This window comes from Hyperolius riggenbachi, chromosome 1 (genome assembly GCF_040937935.1).
Source record: "Hyperolius riggenbachi isolate aHypRig1 chromosome 1, aHypRig1.pri, whole genome shotgun sequence".
In the NCBI taxonomy this organism is placed as follows: domain Eukaryota; kingdom Metazoa; phylum Chordata; class Amphibia; order Anura; family Hyperoliidae; genus Hyperolius; species Hyperolius riggenbachi.
Window position 1 is genome coordinate 420,061,492 of NC_090646.1, and position 24,439 is coordinate 420,085,930.

Consider the following 24,439-nt stretch of genomic DNA (forward strand, 5'->3'; position numbering starts at 1 on the left):
GGCCACCTTCGTTACAAGCTGTACGCAAGGGAGTAAGGGTTCCAAAGGATGCCTAACCCTTACTGATACTCACTCACCTTTCATTGTCTTCATCCCTGGCATGACATCCAAGCATGGATTGATGAAATCTCACTTGCTAGCACTATGACTGGTTGAAAGTAGAAGAACAGTGCCCAGATGATCCTCTTACAGGCAAAATATCTCTAATGGCTGCTAAACCTCCTGAGCCCCCTGCATCACTTATGAAATAGGTGAGGAAGAATTGAGGAGTCAATTATTTTAAAGAATGACCAGATCGCCTGTTGTATGAACAGCAATCATGTGTAGCGTCATGATACATCACGTTATAGTATGATGGTCTATATAAGCATGCTTTAACCACCCTGGCGTTCTATTTATTGCGGCCGCGGGTGGCTTTTATTTTTTAAAATGTGTTTAAGTTGGTGTAGCTAGCACTAGGCTAGCTACACCCCCCCCCCCAAGTCTCCCCCTGTCTGTCCCCCTAATCCCCCCCCCCTCCGATCGCCGCCAGCGGTATTTACCTAGCCGCGATCCCGCGATGGCTGAGACTTCCGCCATAGCTTCAGGCGTTGCTATGGTGACGATCAGGCATGACGGCTGACGTCATCGACGTCATGCGCAGTTCCGATCGCCGCCATGGAGACCCCTGGAGGCCATGGAGCGGCTGCGCGGGCTCCGGGGGGGGGTATGTATTTGGTGATGATCGGGGGGGATCAGAGCGGGCTGGCAGAGATCGGGGGGGGGGGGGGGGGGGAGAGGGTGGGGGTGATGTAGCTAGTGGTAGCTACATACCCCACAGAAAGTTTTATGAAAAAATACCCTCCAGGGGCTGAGCAATCCACCGCGGCGGTAATCGACGAGCTGAGCCTGTCATTACCACCAAGGTGGTTAAGATAATGCAGGACCCTGTGCCAGAAGAGAGATTGGAGCTTGGCCTTATCAGCCCCAGAAACAGGGCTGTGGAGTCGGTACAAAAATCTTCCGATTCCGACTCTGACTCCTCAGTTTCTGAAACCACGACTCCACCTCCGACTGTGGGTACCCAAAATTGCTCAGGCTCCGACTCCTCGACTCCGACTCCTTAGTCTAATTCTTAACAGGGCTGGGGATTTTGTACAAAAACTATGCAACTCCGACTCCTCAGTTTCTGAAACCACGACTCCGGGTGCCCAAAATTACTCCGACTCCACAGCCCTGCCCAGAAATGTAGGTTGCTGTTGGTTTTCTTCACAGTATGTAACCTGTCAGTATTTTCATACTAAAACATGCAAGTGCTGTTGAGTTTATTATATATGATGACTTGCATGTAGTTTTTATATATTTTTTTCCAGTTGCTGAGCAAGCAGAGTCCATTGACAATCCACTTCATGAAGCTGCTAAACGGGGTATGTATGATCCAGTCCTACCCTTCTAGTCTCACTTGAAACCAAATTTCTTACATGTTTGTTTGCCCAAACTTTAGCCCAGAAAGGAAGCGGATGTGACACATCATTGTAATCAGCCAATCTCCTGATCAAGCTGAGCAACTCTAGTACTTGCCTCACCACGCCCTTACTCAGTCCATCACCCATCAATGCCTGGAGCTCTCATAAATACAGACATTTTATTTTTTTTATTTTTGGCTGGTCAGGGCAATCCCGGCAAGGAAAGCAGCATTAGTACCTCCAAGGTTGCCTAATGATCCGGACGTTCTGAATCTTTAAAGGGAACCTGAGATGGGGGATTAGTAATAAAATTATACAGACCTGGGGATTCCTCCAGCCCCCTCCGGCCTAATCGCTCCCACGGCGTGCTCTTCCCCCTCTCTGTTTGCCCGCAGTTGGCCCTGTAAAGTCCTCCACACTGGGGCCAACTGCGCATGCCCGCCACCTGCGTGCTCCTGTGGCGTTTACGTTGCCTGGAGCATTCTGTGCATGTGCAGTACTACTGCGCAGTCGCAGAACACTCCTAGCGATGGAAACGAGACGGAAGTGCACCTGTCCGGATTGCGCATGCGCCAAGTGGTCCCGACTGACGATGTTCCGGGGCTAGTTGCGGGCAAACGGAGAAGGAGAAGAGTACGCTGTAGGAGCGATTAGACTGGAGGGGGCTGGAAGAATCCCCATGTATGTATATTTTATGGTGTGGGCCCTATCTCCGGTACACTTTAAGTGATATTTGTACAACTGGCAGCTGAGTCCATTGTTCACCTCTTTACCCCTCTCCTCCCTCCCATGACATCATTCCTACACCCCCCATAGAGACAGAATTATTGTCTAGCGATGCATATGTACAGCATTGGGACCATATGTGAATCTAGTTATCTCTCACCGTTGCACCATGAGACCCGTTATGCAGGTGTTCATTGTTCAATTTACATGGTTGAGTATGTGTATAGTTGTTAAAATGTCTGGGTAAATCTATTGAAAGCTTGTTAAGCGATATTGTTTGGAGACAGTTGTTGCAGTTTGAAATAAATGGCCCTTTACATGCTTTTTGCAAACCAGTTTTCTTCTCTGTACTAATTTTGATAAATCTAAAATCTTGATTTATAAAATGTTTCAGGTAACTTGAGCTGGTTGAGGGAGTGTTTGGAAAATAGGGTCGGCGTGAATGGGCTGGATAAAGCTGGAAGCACCGCTCTGTACTGGGCTTGCCATGGGGGACATAAAGGTGAGTTTCACATTTCAACATTCAATCTGTAAATTCTATCTGGACTATGAGGGTTCTATTGGGCAGTAAAGCACTAAGAACACATAACTTAATTTTACTAATCTCTTCCACTGTCATAAGTTGCAACCAATTTTGCAGTGACACTTGCAGCATAAAATTCAAAATTTAAAGTGGGACTGATGATGCCTGTCTTTTTCACTGAGGCTAGACAACCAACCCCCATTCCTTGACATGCAGTGATCCGTGTTGTGACTTTTGGTGATATAATCATTTCACATCTGTACCAGAATCTAGACCGGGCAGCTGTCATTTGGGGAGTAAGGAGAAGTTGGCAATCAGGGCCCTAGTCACGAACTCATCCAACTGTGGGGAATCTGTAGAGTCCAGTCTGTGACAGCAGCCAGGGCTACAGCCTTCTCCTGAATAGTTACACTGAGATCCACTACACAGACACTTTAACAGCACTAGTACCTACTATGTGAGCAGTGTTGCCTCATTTGTCACATCATCTTCACCAGAGAGGAGGACCATGTTTATTAGACAAGATATTATTTTATTACATTATTATGAGATACAGCTGCTTATTTTACAACTTTGTGGGATTCGGCTCCCTTTGATAATGACTAGGTTACTAGGTGAAAATGAAATGACTGATGATACACTATTAAATAATTTTCTTTTCTTGTAATCTTAGATGTTGTGGAAGTCTTACTTACTCAGCCAAATATTGAGTTAAACCAGCAGGTAAGCCTTACCATTTACTTCAATTCTAATATTTATTTAAAGGAATCCTGTAAGTGAGAGTCGTATAGAGGCTGCATTTTTATATTTATTTAAAAAACAAATGTCCTCTGCGTGGTCTTATGCTGATGTTTTAGCTTCAATGGAGTCACACACCTGCATTGGGCATGCAGCCAATGTGGTCAGATGAGACTTGCATCAACTGATCTGGGTTTATTTGTACTATATACGCTGGGTCAGTGACTCATAATTTTATAAGAAGCTGATGTGAGCATGCTAAGCAAGTAGGCATTTTTCTTATAAGGAAATTTAGGACGGCACAAATATTTATCTCCATACTGTTACATTGTACAGCACTGCGATCTACGGCAGTGTTGTACTGGGGACATGCCTGTCACTTGGCTGTCCTCTAGAGAGGTTGATGCCTATGAGAGTGGATCGCCCTGATTGGCGGGAGGGGGGAGGTATACATTTAAAAAAATGAATTTTTATTAACAAAAACAAATTAATTAAAAAAATAAACAAACATGCCAGCAGCGATCAGAGCCCACCAACAGAAATCTCTGGTGGTGGGCTCTGCGTGTGCAATTGTATGGCTCTGCAGCAAGCTGATAAAGCTTCAGAGCACTATATTGTAAAAAGTAGCCTGGTCACAGGGGGGGGGGGGGGGGGGGGGGGGAGAGGAAGAGAAAGAGATAGAGCCTGTGGTCCTTAAATGGTTAAGGTGAACCTAAACTGAGGATATGGATTTTTATAAAATAATACCAGTTGACTTTCTCTCCTGATCCTGTTTCTCTGATACTTTTATCCACAGGCCCTCAACAAGCATACAGATCAGGTGCTCTGACTGAAGTCAGACTGGATTAGCTGCATGCTTGTTTCAGGTGTGTGATTTAGCCACTACTGCAGCCAAAGAGATCAGCAGGACTGCCAGGCAACTGGTATTGTTTAAAAAGAAACACCCATATCCCTTTCAGTTTTGGTGCACTCTAATTACCATATGTACTCAACATAAAGTTTACCTCAGCCCTGTAACTTTTTTGATTCTTTAAAGAGAAACTCCAACCTAGAATTGAACTTTATCCCAATCAGTAGCTGATACCCCCTTTTACATGAGAAAAATAATGCTTTTCACAAACAGACCATCAGGGGGCGCTGTATGACTGATTTTGTGCTGAAACCCCTCCCACAAGAAGCTCTGAGTACCACGGTACTCTGGGCAAACTGCCACAATGTAACAATGTTCACAGACAGGAATTAGCTGTTTACAGCTGTCTTGAACAGCCAAAACAGCTAGGAGCAGCTACATAACCTGCCCACAGTAAAAATGTCACCATGTAATAAATGTCAGAATGTAAATCGGGGAGAGGAAAGATTTTACAATGAGCAAACACTGACTAAATCATTTATACATAATTATGGTAAAAAATGAAGCACTTTTTTTACTACATTATTTTCACTGGAGTTCCTCTTTAAATGAGCAAAATAGGTACTTAACCACTTCACCACTGAGGGGTTTTACCCCCTGAGCACCAGAGCAATTTTCACCTTTCAGCGTTCCTTCCATTCATTCGTCTATAACTTTATTATTACTTATCGCAATGAAATGAACTATAACTTGTTTTTTTCGCCACCAATTAGGCTTTCTTTAGGTGGGACATTATGCCAAGAATTATTTTTTTCTAAATGTGTTTTAATGGGAAAATAGGAAAAATGTGGGGAAAAAAATAATTATTTTTCAGTTTTCGGCCATTATAGTTTTTAAATAATGCATGCTACTGTAATTAAAACCCATGAAATGTATTTGCCCTTTTGTCCCGGTTATAAAACCATTTAAATTATGTCCCTATCACAATGTTTGGCGCCAATATTTTATTTGGAAATAAAGGTGAATTTTTTTCAGTTTTGCGTCCATCCCTAATTACAAGCCCATAGTTTATAAAGTAACAGTGTTATACCCTCTTGACATAAATATTTAAAAAGTTCAGTCCCTAAGGTAACTATTTATGTATTTTTTTTAATTGTAAATTTTTTAATTTTTTTTTAATTACAAAAAAAAAAAAATGGGGAGTGTGGGAGGTAATGAGTTAATTTTATGTGTAAAAGTCATTTATTTGTATGTGAAAAATGTGTAGGGTGTAGTTTACTATTTGGCCACAAGATGGCCACAGTAACTTTTTGTTTTAATGCGACCTCCAAGCTTCCTTCCGGAAGCTTGGAGGAAGAATAAGGAGGCTGGACACGTGAGTTTTTTCTCACAATGATCGCGCTGCCCATAGGAGAGCAGCTGATCATTGCGGGGCTTAGATCAACGAACGGGAATGGATTTTCCCGTTCATTGATCTCTGGGCGAGCGGGCGGCGGCGTGTTTACTAGCGGCGGGCGGCGTGTTTACGAGCGGGAGCGCGGGCAGCGTCGGGAACGCGGAAAGTACGTGTTTCTCCGTCCCTGGTTTTTAAAGGATGGAAAAAGGGGCGGAGAAATACGTACGCGCGGGGGTAAAGTGGTTAAAAATAAGTTTACACATTTATTTTTTATTGTTCCAGAACACATTTATATATTTTGTTTTTATATAGTGCTGATATGTTTTGCAACTTTGTACTGAGTATAGAGTCTTGTCATTCACTGTCCCTCAGACAAATCTAATCACAAAGTAACAACAATTTTGAAGGAAGTTGATTAACTGGTTGTGTTTCTTTGGGATGTGATAGGAAACTGGACTGCCTGGAGGAAACTCATGCAAACACGGGGAGAACACCCAAACTTTGTGCAGATATTGTCCTGGCCCAGATTTGAGACAGGGACCCCACAATTATTCCCCAGTATTGCCCCCAATATGGACATCATTTCTTTCCTATCCCTCGACATAATTTGTTCCAAGCCTGTCAGGTTCCCTATAAATATTGTCCATCACTTGCCATGTCACCCACAAGTATTGTTCCAAGCCTGCAATGTCCTCCATGAGTAGTGCTGTAATTTAACTGAGCTTGAAAACCATTTTTCCTTTGAACTTTTAAAATTGATTTTTTTTTACTTGTTCCCACTATTCCCCTTAACATACGTAGCAATTTTGGTGCAATAGCATGTATGTGGGCTTTGCTATTAACCGCTAAAGTTGGCACAAAATAATGCACAATATGCATAATTGCGAAATTACAGTTCCTGGTTATGTTTGCAAACAAAATTAACAGATTTTTGCCAAAATTCAGCATTGCTATTTTGCATCCTAATTGCAGATTAAGATGTAAAATTAAGATTATGTGAAATTTGTGCTTATCCAACTACACACACGTATTGTCTCAGCCTGCCATGCCCCCCACCAATATTTTCCAGGCCAGCCATCCCCGCCACAGGTATTGTCCCCAGCTTGGCATGCCCCTCACAAGTATTTTCCCAGCCTGCCATGCACCCCACAAGTATTTCCCAGGCCAGCCGGGGAGTTATTCTCCCCCACTTCCCATGTCCCTCACAAGTTTTGTCCCAAACCTGCCATTTCACCCACAAGTATTGTCCCCAGCCTGCCATGCACCCCACAAGTATTTCTCAGGCCAGCCATGTCTTCTACAGTCGTCGTCCCCCCCCCCCCCCCCGCCGCTTCCCATGTCCCTCACAAGTTTTGTCCCAAACCTGCCATGTCCCCCACAAGTATTGACCCCAGCCTGTCATGCCTCCGCTTAAGTATTGCCCCTCACTGACACTTCATTCTTCCATTGCAGAGTGGTGCAGAGAGGCATTAGTAGGTACCAGTTCTGGCAAGGCAGCACTTTTCCTTCCACCAGTGTTTCTTTCCAATCTGCTCCACATGCACCTGCAGCTCTCTTGTCAGTGCTGTGACATCAAACCAGTGCTGAGGCCATTCATGGAAGAGAAGCCAGCCAGACCAAATGAATGAGACTAGCAGTGAAGGAGGAATACGCTAGGCTTATCAACTATAACACCCACCATTTTCCCTCCTTTATAATGAAGATAAAGTCTGGTATTTTAGACCAGACTTTAATTAAGAAAATGTAGACTCCAATGAATAAATAAGACACTTCCTTCCTATTTTTTTAACTGCTATGTAAAAAGTACCCAACTAAACCCAAAATTGAAGTTTTATTGTGAAAATATGCAAGTTTAGTGTAATTTATAAGTATTACTTTTGGCACTGCATTTTCAAATGTAAAAATAAAATTCCAAATGTTGAAATCTGTTTTATAGCTGTGTTAACCTGCAGCTGTACATGCGTCATACAGATGCAAGGCCCCTGCACATTGCTGACTTCCTGTTCAGAAAGTTCAGCTTCCTGTGAACTACATGTCTACAGCAGGCTGTGCCACCGTAGTGATTGACACAAGTTCCCGCTCATCTTGTACATGGACAATGAATGAGGTGGACAGTGAACAGTGCAGCTAATTAGATTTGTTCCATGCATCCACCCCTTCAACCCTTTACTTTGTCACTGCATCTTTCACCATCCTTTGCCGCCAACTTCTTCCATGTGTTCTGCTGTTAAGCAGGAATATGTTGTCCGACATTTCTTGTTCATTCTTCTTTTGGCTGTCACTTGGTCACTTCTGGCAGTCCTGCCCACCAACTAAATCAAGGCATGGCAGAAAGAAAGAAGCTGTATCTGATGTCCACCGCTCCCCCCCCCCCCCCCCCCAATTATCCTTTCTGCCCCTCCAATCCTACCTAAATGCCCCCCGGCAGCCTCTTCCAGCTCGGCTGGCTCAGGCATTAGTGCGCAGGCCCGGCTGTGCGCGTCCTACATTATGCGCCCTTGCCCTGAAGTGCACTGTGCATGATGTAGTTGTGACATCATGCGCAGTGCTCTTGCGTTGGGGTGATGTAGGACACGCGCAGCCGGGCCTGTGCACTGATGCCCATCCTGGAAGAGGCTGCCAGGGAGGCATTTAGGTAGGATTGGAGGGGCAAAGAGGAGAAAGGGGGGAGCTATGGGCATCAGGACTGCTCCCCATACATGCCTGCCCGTACCCCATCCCCCCCCCCTCCCCTGATTTTTCTATTTACTTCAGCTCTGGTATCCTTTAACAGTAGACATCGTATGTATTTACTTATCGTTTTGACTGTTAGCATACAGTATGCTTTGTTCAATCTTCAGTTTCAGTTGGGTTTTAAAAGTCACTTGAAGTAAGAGGCTGACATATTTATTGTCTTTTAGGCTACTTACACACCAAGACGTTGCGTGTTAGGGGACGTTATGGTCGCACAAGGTGCCCCTAACGCAACATATGGTGGTGTTGAAGTTGGACGTCAAATTGAGCTGCGTTATGCAGCTCTCAAAGCAGCAGGTTAGTGATAGGAAGTCCGGATCTTTTTAAGGATTCGGATCATTTGAATAGGATCATTGAAAAGATCCGGATCTTTGAACCAAATCATTTTACTAGGGAAGCAGACTGGGGGTGAAGTGACTAGCAGGACAGGACTTTCCCTGCACTGTACATTCTGTATGTTCCTGTTTCTTCCAGACAGACATCCACTGTGAACCGAATCTTTAATTGTGATGATCCGGATGATTCGACTCACAAAAAAGATCCGGATCAAATGAACGATTCATTCATGATCCGGACAACACTACAGTCCTACCACGAGTCTCTGCAGTGCAGTGAATATTAATTAGCCATGTGGCTGGCCGTGGAGGAGGAGGGGAGAGCTCCTCCTCTAACATTACTGAGCATGTGCAAGCAGTCTAACGCTGCTTAGCTCAGTATAACGTACAGCATGCTGCACTTTCCCAGAACGTGCAGCGTTACAATGTTACGCAACGTGGGCACTGTGAACAGCACAATTGATTTTACAGTGCTGTGAGTTAGGCTGCGTTACTGGCTGCTGTAACGTGGGACTTTAACGTCCCACTGTGAAACCAGCCTAAAACAATACTGATTGCATGTCTGTCCTGCCAATCCTCTGCCTCTAATACTTTTAGCCATAAACCCTGAACAAGCATACGCAGATCAGATGTTTTACTAGATTTTCTGCATGTTTTTTTCAGTTGGGTTATGCAGACACTACCGATGCATGAAAGATCAGCAGGGCTGCCAGGCAACTCGTATTGTTTAAAAGGAAATAAATATGGCAGTCTCCATATCCCTCTCACTTCAGGTGTCCTTCAAAGAATATATATGGTGCTTTTTAAAATGTACATCACATTCCATGGTAAAATAATTCCGGCTAAATTATTTAGAAGATAATATGGTGTTTGAGAGCTGTCTTCAGCCATGCAGGTCAAGCTTAGATTTATTAATCAAAAAGTCCATGAACCTTTGCAGTCATAGTAACTCCATGCACTCCATATTAAAGTTTATAGTTTCATTCATGTATTTATTGAACGTATTTGCAAATTACTTTGTTAGCTTAAAGCTGAAATAAAAAAAAATAACGCAACATGTAATTTCCTTTTAAATTAATGTAAAATGTCTACTTTGCAGAACAAGCTTGGAGACACTCCCCTGCATGCTGCCGCTTGGAAAGGATACGCTGATATTGTAGAGATGCTGCTTTTGAAAGGTGAGACTAAATGTTTTACGTTTATAGTGTGTAATTATTACATTGCTGTTTTATGTCTAAAGATTTCAGACAGGTCATTTGTTATGACAAGCATTCCTGTTAGGAGTCTATCATTAAATATCATCCACAGGAATGTATCTTTCTCATAATAATTCTGTTGACAGGCCTAGTTGTATAGTCACTACTGATATAATACTTGTACGTATTCTGTTATTGTTCAACCTGTTTTTATCAACCACATCTTTGCTAATTTTTTCTAGGAGTTCAGAAACTTACTCATGCAGCAGTGTGAGAACTTCTGTGTAGTCTGGACTCCAGAATACAGCCGTCCTAGTTCTAAAAAACAAACTAACATGCACGTACTTAAACATTTCTACAGTAAAATTCCCTTTTGATTATTTCACTTAAAGTGAACCTCCAGACTAAAAATCTACTCTGCAGCACTGACATAGCTTGGTGTTTAACAGTTTCACAGCATCAGAACTTGGTTTTCTTACCCAAGCCTCATTTTTAGCTGCACAGAAGCTAAGCTCCGCCCCATTCAAAGAACTCTGCTGAGCCATTTTTCCCCTTATGCTGTGCAAAGCATGATGGGATTTCTGATGTTGTTGATCACGTTGCCTAGCGCACGCAGCTGGGAGGGGTGATCAGGACACAGGACATTTGTGTCTCATGCTCCTTTTCACCTCCTTTCAACCAAAAAGATGGCTGCCCTCATGAAATCAAAAACATTTGCCTGTTCTTTTAAAACAGGGTGGGTAAGAGATTATATGACCTAACTATTTTAATTAACATAACTAATGTAACTTAAAGGGACTCCGAGTTTAAGTAAAAAAAGAAAATTGTACTCACCCGGGGCTTTTTCCAGCCCAGTGCTGGTCGGGAGGCCCACGGCGGCGTCCTGGCTCCTCTCCTAGTCCCCGCTCCGGAATGGCTGACCGGCCGCAGCCCGGGCGACACTCTTCTGAGTGTCGGGCTGTTCCTTCCGCGTATGACGCGGCTGACGTCACACGCCGGCCGCCTCGCGTCATCACGGCGGCCGGCATGGCAGTACTGCGCATGCGCGATTAAAGCGCGCATGCGCCGTACTGCCACGCCAGCCGCTGTGATGACGCGAGGCGGCCGGCGTGTCAGCCGCGTCATACGCGGAAGGAGCAGCCCGACACTCAGAAGAGTGTCGCCCGGGCTGCGGCCGGTCAGCCATTCCGGAGCGGGGACTAGGAGAGGAGCCAGGACGCCGCTGTGGGACCTCCCGACCAGCACTGGGCTGGAAAAAGCCCCGGGTGAGTACAACTTTCTGTTTTTACTTGAGCTCGGAGTCCCTTTAATGACAGTGTGTTTGTTTAAGTAGACCATTCACAGCAGCGCTTCTGGAGTTAACTCCTGTGCAGTTTTAAATGACCTGTATCAAAGAAAGCAGGCACATAGCGGGTAATCCTTAAACACTCGTACACCCTGTGTATTAACACAACACACTGTGCTTAGGGAAGTATCACCGCATGCAGGAACGGGGGTCATACTCGAACCCCCCCCCCTCAATCCCCTGCTCAATCCCTGTCCTCCGTGTAAGAGTCCTCCGTGTAAGAGTGGTAAAAGCGTGCGTGTCCGTGGAGCCTGGACATGCACGCTTTTACCACTCTTACACGGAGGACTCTTACATGGAGGACGGAACTACCAGCGCCGGGGCGGGGAAACTTGGAGGACGCTCATGCCGGTCAGCCGGTTATGTGAGATGTGCCTTTGATTTTATTGTACATAGTACGCATATACTTTTACTAGGGGCTAGACCCATATTAAATGAGGATTTTCCGCAATGAGAGGCGGATGTTTTTTGCTTTCTCCTAGCCACCTGCTGCAGTGACTATTTATGTGCCTGATTACAAAGTAGAGATTTGGTGAGCAGCTGATTGAGGGGAGGAGTGTGACCCCCGTTCCTGCATGCGGTGATACTTCCCTAAGCACAGTGTGTTGTGTTAATACACAGGGTGTACGAGTGTTTAAGGATTACCCGCTATGTGCCTGCTTTCCTTGATACAGGTCATTTAAAACTGCACAGGAGTTACGGTAACTCCAGAAGCGCTGCTGTGAATGGTCTACTTTTTCTGTGAGGAGAACTGACTGGTTTTGCTCTCTTTGGCAGCTAGCTGCATATTGGAAGGATACTATAAGAGGTTTGAGCTCTGTGTCGTTTTGAATATTTAGTGTGTTTGTTTAGGCTGAAGTTCCTCTTTAACTTGTGGTTGCTTCATCATATCTCTCATTCATTTTTATTAACTCTGACTGTTAATACATTGTTCACCCATTGAAACGAACACTCATGTTGAACAGTTTATCAGACTATTGTGGAACATAAGTATGCGGTATGCATTGAACTGACGTTTACCCATTGTGGCACATGGGGAAAAATGATGTAAAGGACCTAAGGGAGGAAAAATAGAAAAGACAGAGCACTGAAAAAAAATTAAATATCCATTTAAGCCCTTAGACATAACACTAGCCCTCAACTGCACTTCTTCGTAATTGTGAATTTATAATTAAACATTTCAGCCCGAAGGGATTTTTCACCTTATGCATCTGAGCAATTTTCACCTCCCATTCATTTGCTAATAACTTTATCACTACTTAACACAATTTATTGATCTATATCTTGTTTTTTCCGCCACTAATTAGGCTTTCTTTGGGTAGTACATTTTGCTAAGAATTATTTTTTTTATAAATGCATTTTAACAGGATTAATAAGAAAAGAATGGAACAAATTAATTATTTCTCAGTTTTCGTCCTTTATAGCTTTAACCGGTTCAGCACCGCAGTGCCGAAAATCTCATGCATCCGAGCAACGTTCACTTCCCATTCATTCGCCTATAACTTTATTGCTACTTATCACAATGAATTGATCTATATCTTGTTTTTTCCGAAACTAATTAGGCTTTCTTTGGGTAGTACATTTTGCTAAGAATTATTTTTTTCTAAATTCATTTTAACAGGAAGATTAAAAAAGAAATGAAAAAAATTCATTTCTCAGTTTTTGGCCATTCTAGTTTGAAATTAATATACGCTACCGTAATTAAAACTCATGTATTTTATTTGCCCATCTGTCCCAGTTATTACACCGTTTAAACGATGTGCCTATCGCAATTTATGGTGCCGATATTTCATTTAGAAATAAAGGTGCATTTTTTCAATTTGCGTCCATCACTATTTATAAGCTTATAATTTTAAATAATATAATAACATACTCTCTTGACATGCATATTTAAAAAGTTCAGACCCTTGGGTAACTATTTATGTTGTTTTTGTTTGTTTTTTTATTGTGTTTTTTTTTATTTTTTATTTTTATAAAAAAAATGTATGTGGGTAATTTTTGGTGTGGGAGGGAAACTGCTAATTTTAAATGTAAAGTAATATAATTGTTTGTTTAAAAATGTATGTGGGTGCAGTTTACTATTTGGCCACAGTGAGAAAAGTCCTGGATGCGAACGATCTCGCATCCCAGGAACTAAAATGCAGAGAAGTTTCCTGGGGGCAGAAATGCCGCGCTCTCTGGAGAGAAAGCGTTGGTATTTCTGCGGGGAAGTTAGATCGGTGAATGATCGGTCACTGATCGGGGGGCTAGCAGCGGGTGCGCGCCCGATCGCGCGCACCATGCGGCGGGAGCAGCAGTGCCTATCTGGACGAGGAAGCTCATCCAGATAGGCCGAACTGGTTAAAATAATCCACGCTACCATAATTAAAACCTATGTATTTTATTTGCCCATTTGTCTCGGTTATGACACCATTTAAATTGTGTCCCTATCACAATGTATGGCGCCAATATTTTGTTTGGAAATAAAGGTGCATTTTTTCGTACATCACTATTTACAAGCTTATAATTTAAAAAATGTTCGTAGTATACCCCCTTCAAATGCATATTTAAAAAGTTCAGGCCCTTAGGTAACTATTTATTTTTTGTTTTTTTTTTAAATTGTTAATTTTTTTTCCATTAAAAATTGTATTTGGGTAATATTTTGGTGTGGGAAATAAACAGTTAAGTTTTAATGTTATTATATGTGTAAATTGTAATGTAAAAAAATATGTAGATGTAGTTTTACTATTTGGCCACAAGATGGCCACCTTGAGTTTATTTTTTTTCTCCTTGTGCGTCTAGCTAACCGGAAGCACAAGGGGGACCGGGAATTTTTTTTTTTTTTTTTTTGCAGAAAGTTCTCTAGTAAGAGCGCTTCGGTTTTTCTGCTGGGGACACAGATCGGTGATCGGGAACCATGTTCCCGTTTACTGATCCCAGGGCTACCGGGGGACAGCACGGGGGTGCGATTGCGCTCGGGAGCGTGCCGAAGCGTGAAACCGCAGCAGAGCAGCCGCCTGGACGTGAGCATCACGTCCGGGCGGCAGAATTGGTTAAAGGATACCCGAAGTGACATGTGACATGAGATAGACATGTGTATGTACAGTGCCTAGCACACAAATGACTATGCTGTGTTCCTTTTTTTTATTTATCTGCCTGAAAGAGTTAAATATCAGGTATGTAAGTGGCTGACTCAGTCCTGACTCAGACAGGAAGTGACTACAGTGTAACCCTCACTGATAAGAAATTCCCCTTTTTATCTCTTTCTTTCTCAGAAGCCATTTTCTGCTAGGAAAGTGTTTTATAGTTGGAATTTCTTATCAGTGAGGGTCACACTGTAGTCACTTCCTGTCTGAGTCAGGACTGAGTCAGCCACTTACTGTACATACCTGATATTTAACTCTTTCAGAAAGAGAAAGGAAAAAAAAGGAACACAGCATAGTTATTTGTGTGCTAGGCACTGTACAAAAATATTTAGGGAAATTATTAAAGGATACCCGAAGTGACATGATGAGATAGACATGTGTCTATCTCATCATGTCACTTCGGGTATCCTTTAATAATTTCCCTAAATATTTTTGTATTACATTGACAAAAACATTGAAAAGCTAATGTGGTGTGTGTCCTGCCATCTAAGTAACTTGAGGCACAGTTCTGTTGTACATATGCTCACAATGCAATCCACCTCCGTATGCTGCAACCAGATAGCTGTGCCAGTTAAGCTACAAATAAGCAGGCTTATGCGCCCGTTTATTGCTATTAAGAAGGGAGAAAGTAAATGGGAGTCTATTTCTTGAGGAAAGCACTAACGAATAGTTGAGAAAATTCTACCTGTCTAATTTAATCTTTCCTCCGGAATACTGTAATCAAATGGCTCGGGGATACCTGAATAAAAATCAGAGAGTTGCCCAATCTGGCCATAAATGTTTTGGATTTGGTGACTTAACACATCTCAGAAGTCTTCAGCTAAACTAGCTGGGTCCAGACTTCCTGCACACACTTCATGCGCTCCTGCACTTCTCCTTGTATGTGACATGTGTTATACCTTGTGTCAGTCAGAGAGGCCCCACCTATCACACTTCACTGGTCTCCACAGCTGATACTAGATGCCGGTGCCAGACTCCTGCAGGTACACCACTCCTGCAATGACTTGTATCCACAGAGATAAACGTGGGATGGCACACCAGTGGCTCAGAAAACTGCTGTATTGGAGCAAGGAAAGTGACACACACTACATGTTTAGGAGCCTTAGGTAGGGCTATACCAGAAACATGCAGTGTATCGCTTTGCTAGCTTAAATACAGCAGTTTTCTGGGCCATTGGTGTGCCATCTCTTATTTATCAGTGTGTAGTATACCATGCAGTGCTATCGCAAATTCATATAATTACAAAGTAGCTTGTAAGAGGAAGTGAGATTGCAAAATAAAGGAAGTACAGCAGGAGCACGCCCAGCATGTTCAGGGTGCCCAGAGATGCTGAGCTCAAGTGAAGACTTCCAATGAGAAAATGTTCACTAAATTTAGAAATGAAGCGTGTAGCTATGACTCCTGTCAATCACTTATTCACACCAAGTCCATCCAACATCACTATTTTAGTGCCTAGCAATCGCTACAGATCCTGCTTGCCGGAGGTACTGCAACTCATCAGCCTCATTTATTGAAAGATAATAAACCGCACATACACATGAAGAAAGAAGCCCAGAGTATAATTGTGTCCCTCATGTTTTAAAATATCAAATATATAAAACAATCTTTTATAATGAAGTGTTAGAATACTTCACAAAAGTTCAAAGGAAGATCATGCGGCCACTTACACCTCTTCTTTTGGAAAACACACACACACACACCTACATACGTACACACACACACACACACACACGCACACACACGCACGCACGCACGCACACACACGCACATACACACCCATACACACACATACACACACACACATTCTCTCTCTCTCTCCCCACTTCGTGAATCAAATCACCCTAGCATATGTACTTTGTTTTAGCATTAAATATTTTCCTTTTGCATTTTCTAACGTATCTTCTTTTGTTTTTAGGAGCAAGAACAGATTTAAGGAACAATGAAAAGAAGTTGGCTTTGGATATGGCTACAAATGCTCAGTGTGCTTCCCTTCTTAAAAAGAGACTAGCGCAAGGTAATACATACACATGTACTCCAAACATAGGGGCCGTGTTCCTTTTGTAGCAGGAGCTCAGTCATGCCTGCGCAGTAGCACGGCCAGTCATACACGAGAACTCCGCCTAACTGCGTAGGTGCATCCGCATCCGAAGAGGAGCGCAGTCCCAATGTTTATCCCTCGTTGGAATTCGGGGGGGGGGGGGGGGTGGCAGAGTATGGTGAGGGAAGCCTTTGTAGGACCCACAGGCTACCCTCTTCTTGGGTAAGTATGTATTTTTGTACGTGAGGTTCGCCTCGGATACACTTTATAGGGACCCTGACCTCTAAAAATAAACAAAATTGGTGCTTACCAATTTCTGCAGCCCACCGTAGGTCGGGAGGTCCCTCGGCGTGGTCCTGGCTCCTCTCCCGGTCCCTTCGCCGCATACTACTCCCACTTCCAGAACCGGGACGCTGTTCGTCATCACGACGGCTGCTGTGCGCCATCACAGCGGCCACCGTGACAGTACTGCGCATGCGCGATTTAGCCGCACATGCGCAGTACTGTCACACCGGCCACCGTGATGACTAAGTGAGAGCCCGACACCCGGCCCGGGTGTCCGCAGTGCGGTATGCGGCGGAGGGACCGGGAGAGGAGCCAGGACCACGCCGGGGGACCTCCCAACCTATAGTGGGATGCAGAAAGCCCCAGGTAAGTACTAATTTCGTTTATTTTTTGAGCTCGGAGTCCCTTTAAGTGCTCTACAGACCTTGCCTCGATATTATGCAGATTACCTGCTATCAGGTGAAAATGCATTATCCTGAATACTTACTGAATTGGCACTAGCCCATTTGCATCTACAGGCACATACCCACAGTCACATTTTAATGTTAAGGATTCCAGGCTGTGCTGTGTTGATTAGAAAAGGTTTTACTGCAGATCTATGTATACGATCTTATAATCTCTAATTCAGGCTTTCTCAACCCTGTAACCTCAGGGTTCCTTGAGTACTCTGCAGGGGTTTGGGGCATTTTTCCCATTTGCGAGGGTTGGGGGAAGTATAGAGAGCTCACTATTATAGCGGCTACTGTAAAAAGAAGTACTAACTTGGGGATCAGAATAATAATGAGCACATTAATAAAAAGCACTAGAATAAGGAGAGATTATAATGAATGACAATGTAATAGAGGGTAGTGACCTAAACAGCCACACCAGCTTTTAACCACTTGAGGACCGTGGGCTTTACCCCCCTTAAGGACCGGCCACTTTTTTTCCATTCAGACCACTGCAGCTTTCACGGTTTATTGCTCGCTCATACAACCTACCACCTAAATTAATTTTGGCTCCTTTTCTTCTCACTAATAAAGCTTTCTTTTGGTGCTATTTGATTGCTGCTGCGATTTTTACTTTTTATTATATTCATCAAAAAAGACATGAATTTTGGCAAAAAATTTTTTTTCACTTTCTGTGCTGACATTTTTCAAATAAAGTACAATTTCTGTATACATGCAGCGCGAAAAATGTGGAAAAACATGTTTTTGATTAAAAAAAAAACCCATTCAGTGTATATTTATTGGTTTGGGTAAAAGTTATAGCGTTTACAAACTATGGTGCAAAAAGTGAATTTTCCCATTTTCAAGCATCTATGACTTTTCTGACCCCCTGTCATGTTTCATGAGGGGCTAGAATTTCAGGATAGTATAAATACCCCCCAAATGACCCCATTTTGGAAAGAAGACATCCCAAAGTATTCACTGAGAGGCATAGTGAGTTCATAGAAGATATTATTTTTTGTCACAAGTAAGCGGAAAATGACAAAAAAAAAAGTTTCCATTTCTTCTAACTTGCGACAAAAAAAAAAAAAAATCTGCCCCTGACTCACCATGCCCCTCTCTAAATGCCTTGAAGTGTCTACTTTCCAAAATGGGGTCATTTGTGGGGTGTGTTTACTGTCCTGGCATTTTGGGGGGTGCCTAATTGTAAGCACCCCTGTAAAGCCTAAAGGTGCTCATTGGACTTTGAACCCCTTAGCGCAGTTAGGCTGCAAAAAAGTGCCACACATGTGGTATTGCCGTACTCAGGAGAAGTAGTACAATGTGTTTTGAGGTGTATTTTTACACATACCCATGCTGGGTGGGAGAAATATCTCTGTAAATGACAATCTTTTGATTTTTTTTACACACAATTGTCCATTTACAGAGATATTTCTCCCACCCAGCATGGGTATGTGTAAAAATACACCCCAAAACACATTGTACTACTTCTCCTGAGTACGGCGATACCACATGTGTGGCACTTTTTTTGCACCCTAACTGTGCTAAGGGGCCCAAAGTCCAATGAGTACCTTTAGGATTTCACAGGTCATTTTGTGGAATTTGATTTCCAGACTACTCCTCGCGGTTTAGGGCCCCTAAAATGCCAGGGCAGTATAGGAACCCTGCAAATGACCCCATTTTAGAAAGAATACACCCCAAGGTATTCCGTTAGGAGTATGGTGAGTTCATAGAAGATTTTATTTTTTGTTACAAGTTAGCGGAAATTAATTTGGTATTGTTTTTTTTCACAAAGTGTCAATTTCCGCTAACTTGTGACAACAAATAAAATCTTCTATGAACTCACCATAGTCCTAACAGAATACCTTGGGCTGTCTTCTTTCTAAAATGGGGTCATTTGTGGGGTTCCTATACTGCCCTGGCATTTTAGGGGCCCTAAACCATGAGGAGTAGTCTGGAAATCAAATGCCGCAAAATGACCTGTGAAATCCTAAAGGTACTCATTGGACTTTGGGCCCCTTAGCACAGTTAGGGTGCAAAAAAGTGCCACACATGTGGTATCGCCGTACTCAGGAGAAGTAGTACAATGTGTTTTGAGGTGTATTTTTACACATACCCATGCTGGGTGGGAGAAATATCTCTGTAAATGACAATCTTTTGATTTTTTTTACACACAATTGTCCATTTACAGAGATATTTCTCCCACCCAGCATGGGTATGTGTAAAAATACACCCCAAAACACATTGTACTACTCCCGAGTACGGCGATACCACATGTGTGGCACTTTTTTGCACCCTAACTGCGCTAAGGGGCCCAAAGTCCAATGAGCACCTTTAGGATTTCACAGGTCATTTTTGTTTCAAGACTACTCCTCACAGTTTGGGGCCCCTAAAATGCCAGGGCAGTATAGGAACCCCACTAATGACCTCATTTTAGAAAGAAGACACCCCAAGGTATTCCGTTAGGAGTATGGTGAGTTCATAGAAGATTTTATTTTTGTCACAAGTTAGCGGAAATTGATTTTAATTGGGTTTTTTTCACAAAGTGTCATTTTCCGCTAACTTGTGACAAAAAATCAAATTTTCTATGAAATCACCATACTTCTAACGGAATACCTTTGGGTGTCTTCTTTCTAGAATGGGGTCATTTGTGGGGTTCCTATACTGCCCTGGCATTTTAGGGGCCCTAAACCGTGAAACCAACAATGTCGCAAAATGACCTGTGAAATCCTAAAGGTACTCATTGGACTTTGGGCCCCTTAGCGCACTTAGGGTGTAAAAAAAGTGCCACACATGTGGTACCGCCGTACTCAGGAGAAGTAGTATAATGTGTTTTGGGGTGTATTTTTACACATACCCATGCTGGGTGGGAGAAATATCTCTGTAAATGACAATCTTTTGATTTTTTTTTTACACACAATTGTCCATTTACAGAAATGTTTCTCCCACCCAGCATGGGTATGTGTAAAAATACACCCCAAAACACATTGTACTACTTGTCCTGAGTACGGCGATACCACATGTGTGACACTTTTTTGCAGCCTAGGTGCGCTAAGGGGCCCAACGTCCTATTCACAGGTCTTTTCGAGGCATTTGTTTTGTAGACTACTCCTCACGGTTTAGGGCCCCTAAAATGCCAGGGCAGTATAGGAACCCCACAAGTGACCCCATTTTAGAAAGAAGACACCCCAAGGTATTCCGTTAGGAGTATGGTGAGTTCATAGAAGATTTTATTTTTTGTCACAAGTTAGTGAAAAATGACACTTTGTGAAAAAAAACAATAAAAATCAATTTCCGCTAACTTTTGACAAAAATATCTTCTATGAACTCGTCATACACCTAACAGAATACCTTGGGGTGTCTTTTTTCTAAAATGGGGTCACTTGTGGGGTTCCTATACCGCCCTGGCATTTTACGGGCCCAAAACCGTGAGTAGTCTGGAAACCAAATGTCTCAAAATGACTGTTCAGGGGTATAAGCATCTGAAAATTTTTTATGACAGGTGGTCTATGAGGGGGAGAATTTTGTGTAACCGGTCATAAGCAGGGTGGCCTTTTAGATGACAGGTTGTATTGGGCCTGATCTGATGGATAGGAGTGCTAGGGGGGACAGGAGGTGATTGATGGGTGTCTCAGGGGGTGGTATGAGGGGAAAATAGATGCAATCAATGCACTGGGGAGGTGATCGGGAAGGGGTCTGAGGGAGATCTGAGGGTTTGGCCGAGTGATCAGGAGCAAATTAGGGCCTGATCTGATGGGTAGGTGTGCTAGGGGGTGACAGGAGGTGATTGATGGGTATCTCAAGGTGTGATTTAGAGGGGGGAATAGATGCAAGCAATGCACTGGCGAGGTGATCAGGGCTGGGGTCTGAGGGCATTCTGAGGGTATGGGCGGGTGATTGAGTGCCCTAGGGGCAGATAGGGGTCTAATCTGATGGTAGCAGTGACAGGGGGTGATTGATGGGTAATTAGTGGGTGTTTGGAGGAGAGAACAGATGTAAACACTGCGCTTGGGTGGTGATCTGATGTCGGATCTGCAGGCGATCTATTGGTGTGGGTGGGTGATCAGATTGCCCGCAAGGGGCAGGTTAGGGGCTGATTGATGGGTGGCAGTGACAGGGGGCTGATTGATGGGTGGCAGTGACAGGGGGGTGATTGTTGGGTGATTGTTAGGTGATTGACAGGTGATCAGTGGGTTATTACAGGGAAGGACAGATGTAAATAATGCCCTGGCGAATTGATAAGGGGGGGTCTGAGGGCAATCTGAGCGTGTAGGCGGGTGATTGGGGTGCCCGCAAGGGGCAGATTAGGGTCTGATCTGATGGGTAACAGTGACAGGTGGTGATAGGGGGTGATTGATGGGTAATTAGTGGTTGTTTAGAGGAGAGAATAGATGTAAACACTGCGCTTGGGTGGTGATCTGATGTCGGATCTGCAGGCGATCTATTGGTGTGGGTGGGTGATCAGATTGCCCGCAAGGGGCAGGTTAGGGGCTGATTGATGGTTGGCAGTGACAGGGGGTGATTGATGGGTGGCAGTGACAGGGGGTGATTGATGGGTGATTGACAGGTGATCAGTGGGTTATTACAGGGAAGGACAGATGTAAATAATGCCCTGGCGAATTGATAAGGGGGGGTCTGAGGGCAATCTGAGCGTGTAGGCGGGTGATTGGGTGCCCGCAAGGGGCAGATTAGGGTCTGATTGATGGGTAACAGTGACAGGTGGTGATAGGGGGTGATTGATGGGTAATTAGTGGGTGTTTAGAGGAGAGAATAGATGTAAACACTGCGCTTGGGTGGTGATCTGATGTCTGATCTGCGGGCGATCTTTTGGTGTGGGTGGGTGATCAGATTGCCCGCAAGGGGCAGGTTAGGGGCTGATTGATGGGTGGCAGTGACAGGGGGTGATTGATGGGTGATTGACAGGTGATCAGGGGGGGATAGATGCATACAGTACATGGGGGGGGGGGGGGGGGGTCTGGGGAGAATCTGAGGGGTGGGGGTGATCAGGAGGGAGCAGGGGGGGATAAAAAAAATAGCGTTGACAGATAGTGACAGGGAGTGATTGATGGGTGATTAGGGGGGTGATTGGGTGTAAACATGGGTCTGGGGGTGGGCAGGGGGGGGGGTCTGAGGGGTGCTGTGGGCGATCAGGGGGCAGGGGGGGGGGAAATCAGTGTGCTTGGTGCAGACTGGGGGTGGCTGCAGCCTGCCCTGGTGGTCCCTCGGACACTGGGGACCACCAGGGCAGGAGGCAGCCTGTATAATACACTTTGTAAACATTACAAAGTGTATTATACACTTTGTATGCGGCGATCGTCGTTTAACATCCCGCCGGCGCTTCCGTATAGCCGGCGGATGTTGCGGCGGGGTGAGCGGTGTCAGGAGCCGGCGGAGGATCGCGTCACGGATGACGCGATCGCTCCGCCCATGCCCTTACAAGGACCGCCGCCTCTGTGGGTGAGCCAGTCCTTAAGGGCTCCACTTCCCGGCCGCCCCTGTGCGTTAGGCGGTCGGGAAGTGGTTAAAGACCATGCCACCTGCAAAACAATTCAGTATTTGCAGGGTTCCTCCAGGGTGAAAAGATTGAGAAAGGCTTCTCTCATTCATTAACTTTTAAACAACCTTTTTGGAGATGGTGACTACAGTACTAGTTTTTGCCAATTGGTAGCAGAGAACGTGTGCTATATCCATGCCTAGTTTGCTAGACTTGGATTCAGTGATCTAAAAAGTACAGCTGAAATATTCTGAAAGTTTAAAATACGAAAAGTGGGGTGCAAGAGCACTTACCTCACACACCTCCCTTATACTGCTCATTGTATTTGGTGTGCCTCCATTCCTTGTTCCAGGACCTTTTTTGTGGATCTTTGTAAAACAGGAAAAACGGGGAAAAGGTGTATCTGCTACTGTTGCAAGGTTCTGGTTAGGTGGCAATCAGTTAGGGTTAGATGATTGGGTAGAGGATGGTTTAGTCCTACTGGCAAGTAATAGGCGTTTAGAGACCAATATGAATAAGGAAGATTACAATTAGCAAAATAATGAGTTGTTGAAAGTACAGGGAACCAAGTCAACCACCAACTTCAAAAATCTGCCCATCCTAAACATTGACAATTCAGCACCAGTTGGTGATTTTATCATTCTAAGTAATAGACAATGTTCTTCAATGGGATGCTGATCTCTGCTAAACAAACTTACAATTGTAAGGTTGCATTAATTTCAGTACTATAAACATCGCCAGCAGCTGCTTATTGAAATAGATGTGTATGAGCTCTGTAGAATCCATTACACAGGAGAACAGCAGAGTTTAGCCAGTGGCATTCCCAGTACTTCACGTACTATAGTGCTTTCCAGCCTCTGCAGGTTCTTTCCCTTTTCAGCGTTTGAGACACACAAGTCTCACATGCCTGTATGCAAAGTTTCGGTTACTTCACATTTTATACTTTTTGTTTCACAGGCGTTGTACGAACATCCAGTAATGCAGAAGACTATCTTGATGATGAAGACTCTGATTAGTTCTCAACTGTAAAAAGTGCAAGAGGTTTATATGCAAATGTATCATTCCAGTATGCACCTTTATTTGGAGAGGAACGAAACTGTGCAAGGATGTAATGTTTTTGTAACATTATTAACAAAGTGCATTTTAATACTGTACTGGATTTTTTGTTTCTTTACAACAAAAAACGTAGCCCAGAGGCTCTATTTTGCTTCCACATGCCTGTATACTATGTGCCTGATGTTTGTTACTAGATCTTATTTTTGTTTCTTGTTTCATTTCTAAGGATCTGTACTACGCTTGAATTCCCCCCCCCCCCCCCCCCCCTTAATTTCTTTACATTCATTTTTTTCATGATCATTTTTATAAGATTAAAAAAAGGTTATCATTAAGTAATTAAAATGTTTTAACTTGTTAGACAATCGAGTCAGTTATATTTAATTTTTTTGCATATAATAAATGTTTCTTAAAAATTGCTTGTTTTTTAGTCATCTTTCTTCCTGTAGTTGTGTGTGAAATTAATAATTTCACAATAGAATGAAAAATTCCACCTGATTAATATATAAATATGTGTAAGTGCTATGCTTTGCTGTGTGCATTAGGCCCCATTCACAAGAGTGCTGGGTGCAGCCATGTATTGTACTGGCTGTAAGAGGCAGTGTATGAGAATCGGGTTCAATGTGTAGGCAAATACAGACTTAGCCTAGCTATAGCTGAAATTTGCTAGTCTGAGTAAAGGGCAGCATGTCGATCTTTGTCATGCGAGTTTAGCCATTCAGCTCAAAT

General features: G+C 43.6%; 1 protein-coding gene across 2 annotated transcripts in view; it reads left to right on the forward strand.

Moving 5' to 3' along the window:
- OSTF1 (osteoclast stimulating factor 1) overlaps positions 1 to 24,129 on the forward strand; it is a 54,005-nt gene extending 29,876 nt beyond the window's left edge. The window contains exons 5-10 of one of the 2 annotated variants that reach the window (XM_068236567.1): positions 1,353 to 1,406; positions 2,566 to 2,673; positions 3,368 to 3,417; positions 9,846 to 9,924; positions 16,328 to 16,426; positions 23,615 to 24,129. In XM_068236567.1, coding sequence (XP_068092668.1) covers positions 1,353 to 1,406; positions 2,566 to 2,673; positions 3,368 to 3,417; positions 9,846 to 9,924; positions 16,328 to 16,426; positions 23,615 to 23,673 — 449 coding nt within the window. In that variant the 3' untranslated portion in view covers positions 23,674 to 24,129. The remainder of the gene's footprint in view (positions 1 to 1,352; positions 1,407 to 2,565; positions 2,674 to 3,367; positions 3,418 to 9,845; positions 9,925 to 16,327; positions 16,427 to 23,614) is intronic. The other variant, XM_068236576.1, reaches the window with a different exon arrangement.
- Positions 24,130 to 24,439: the final 310 nt, after the last annotated feature.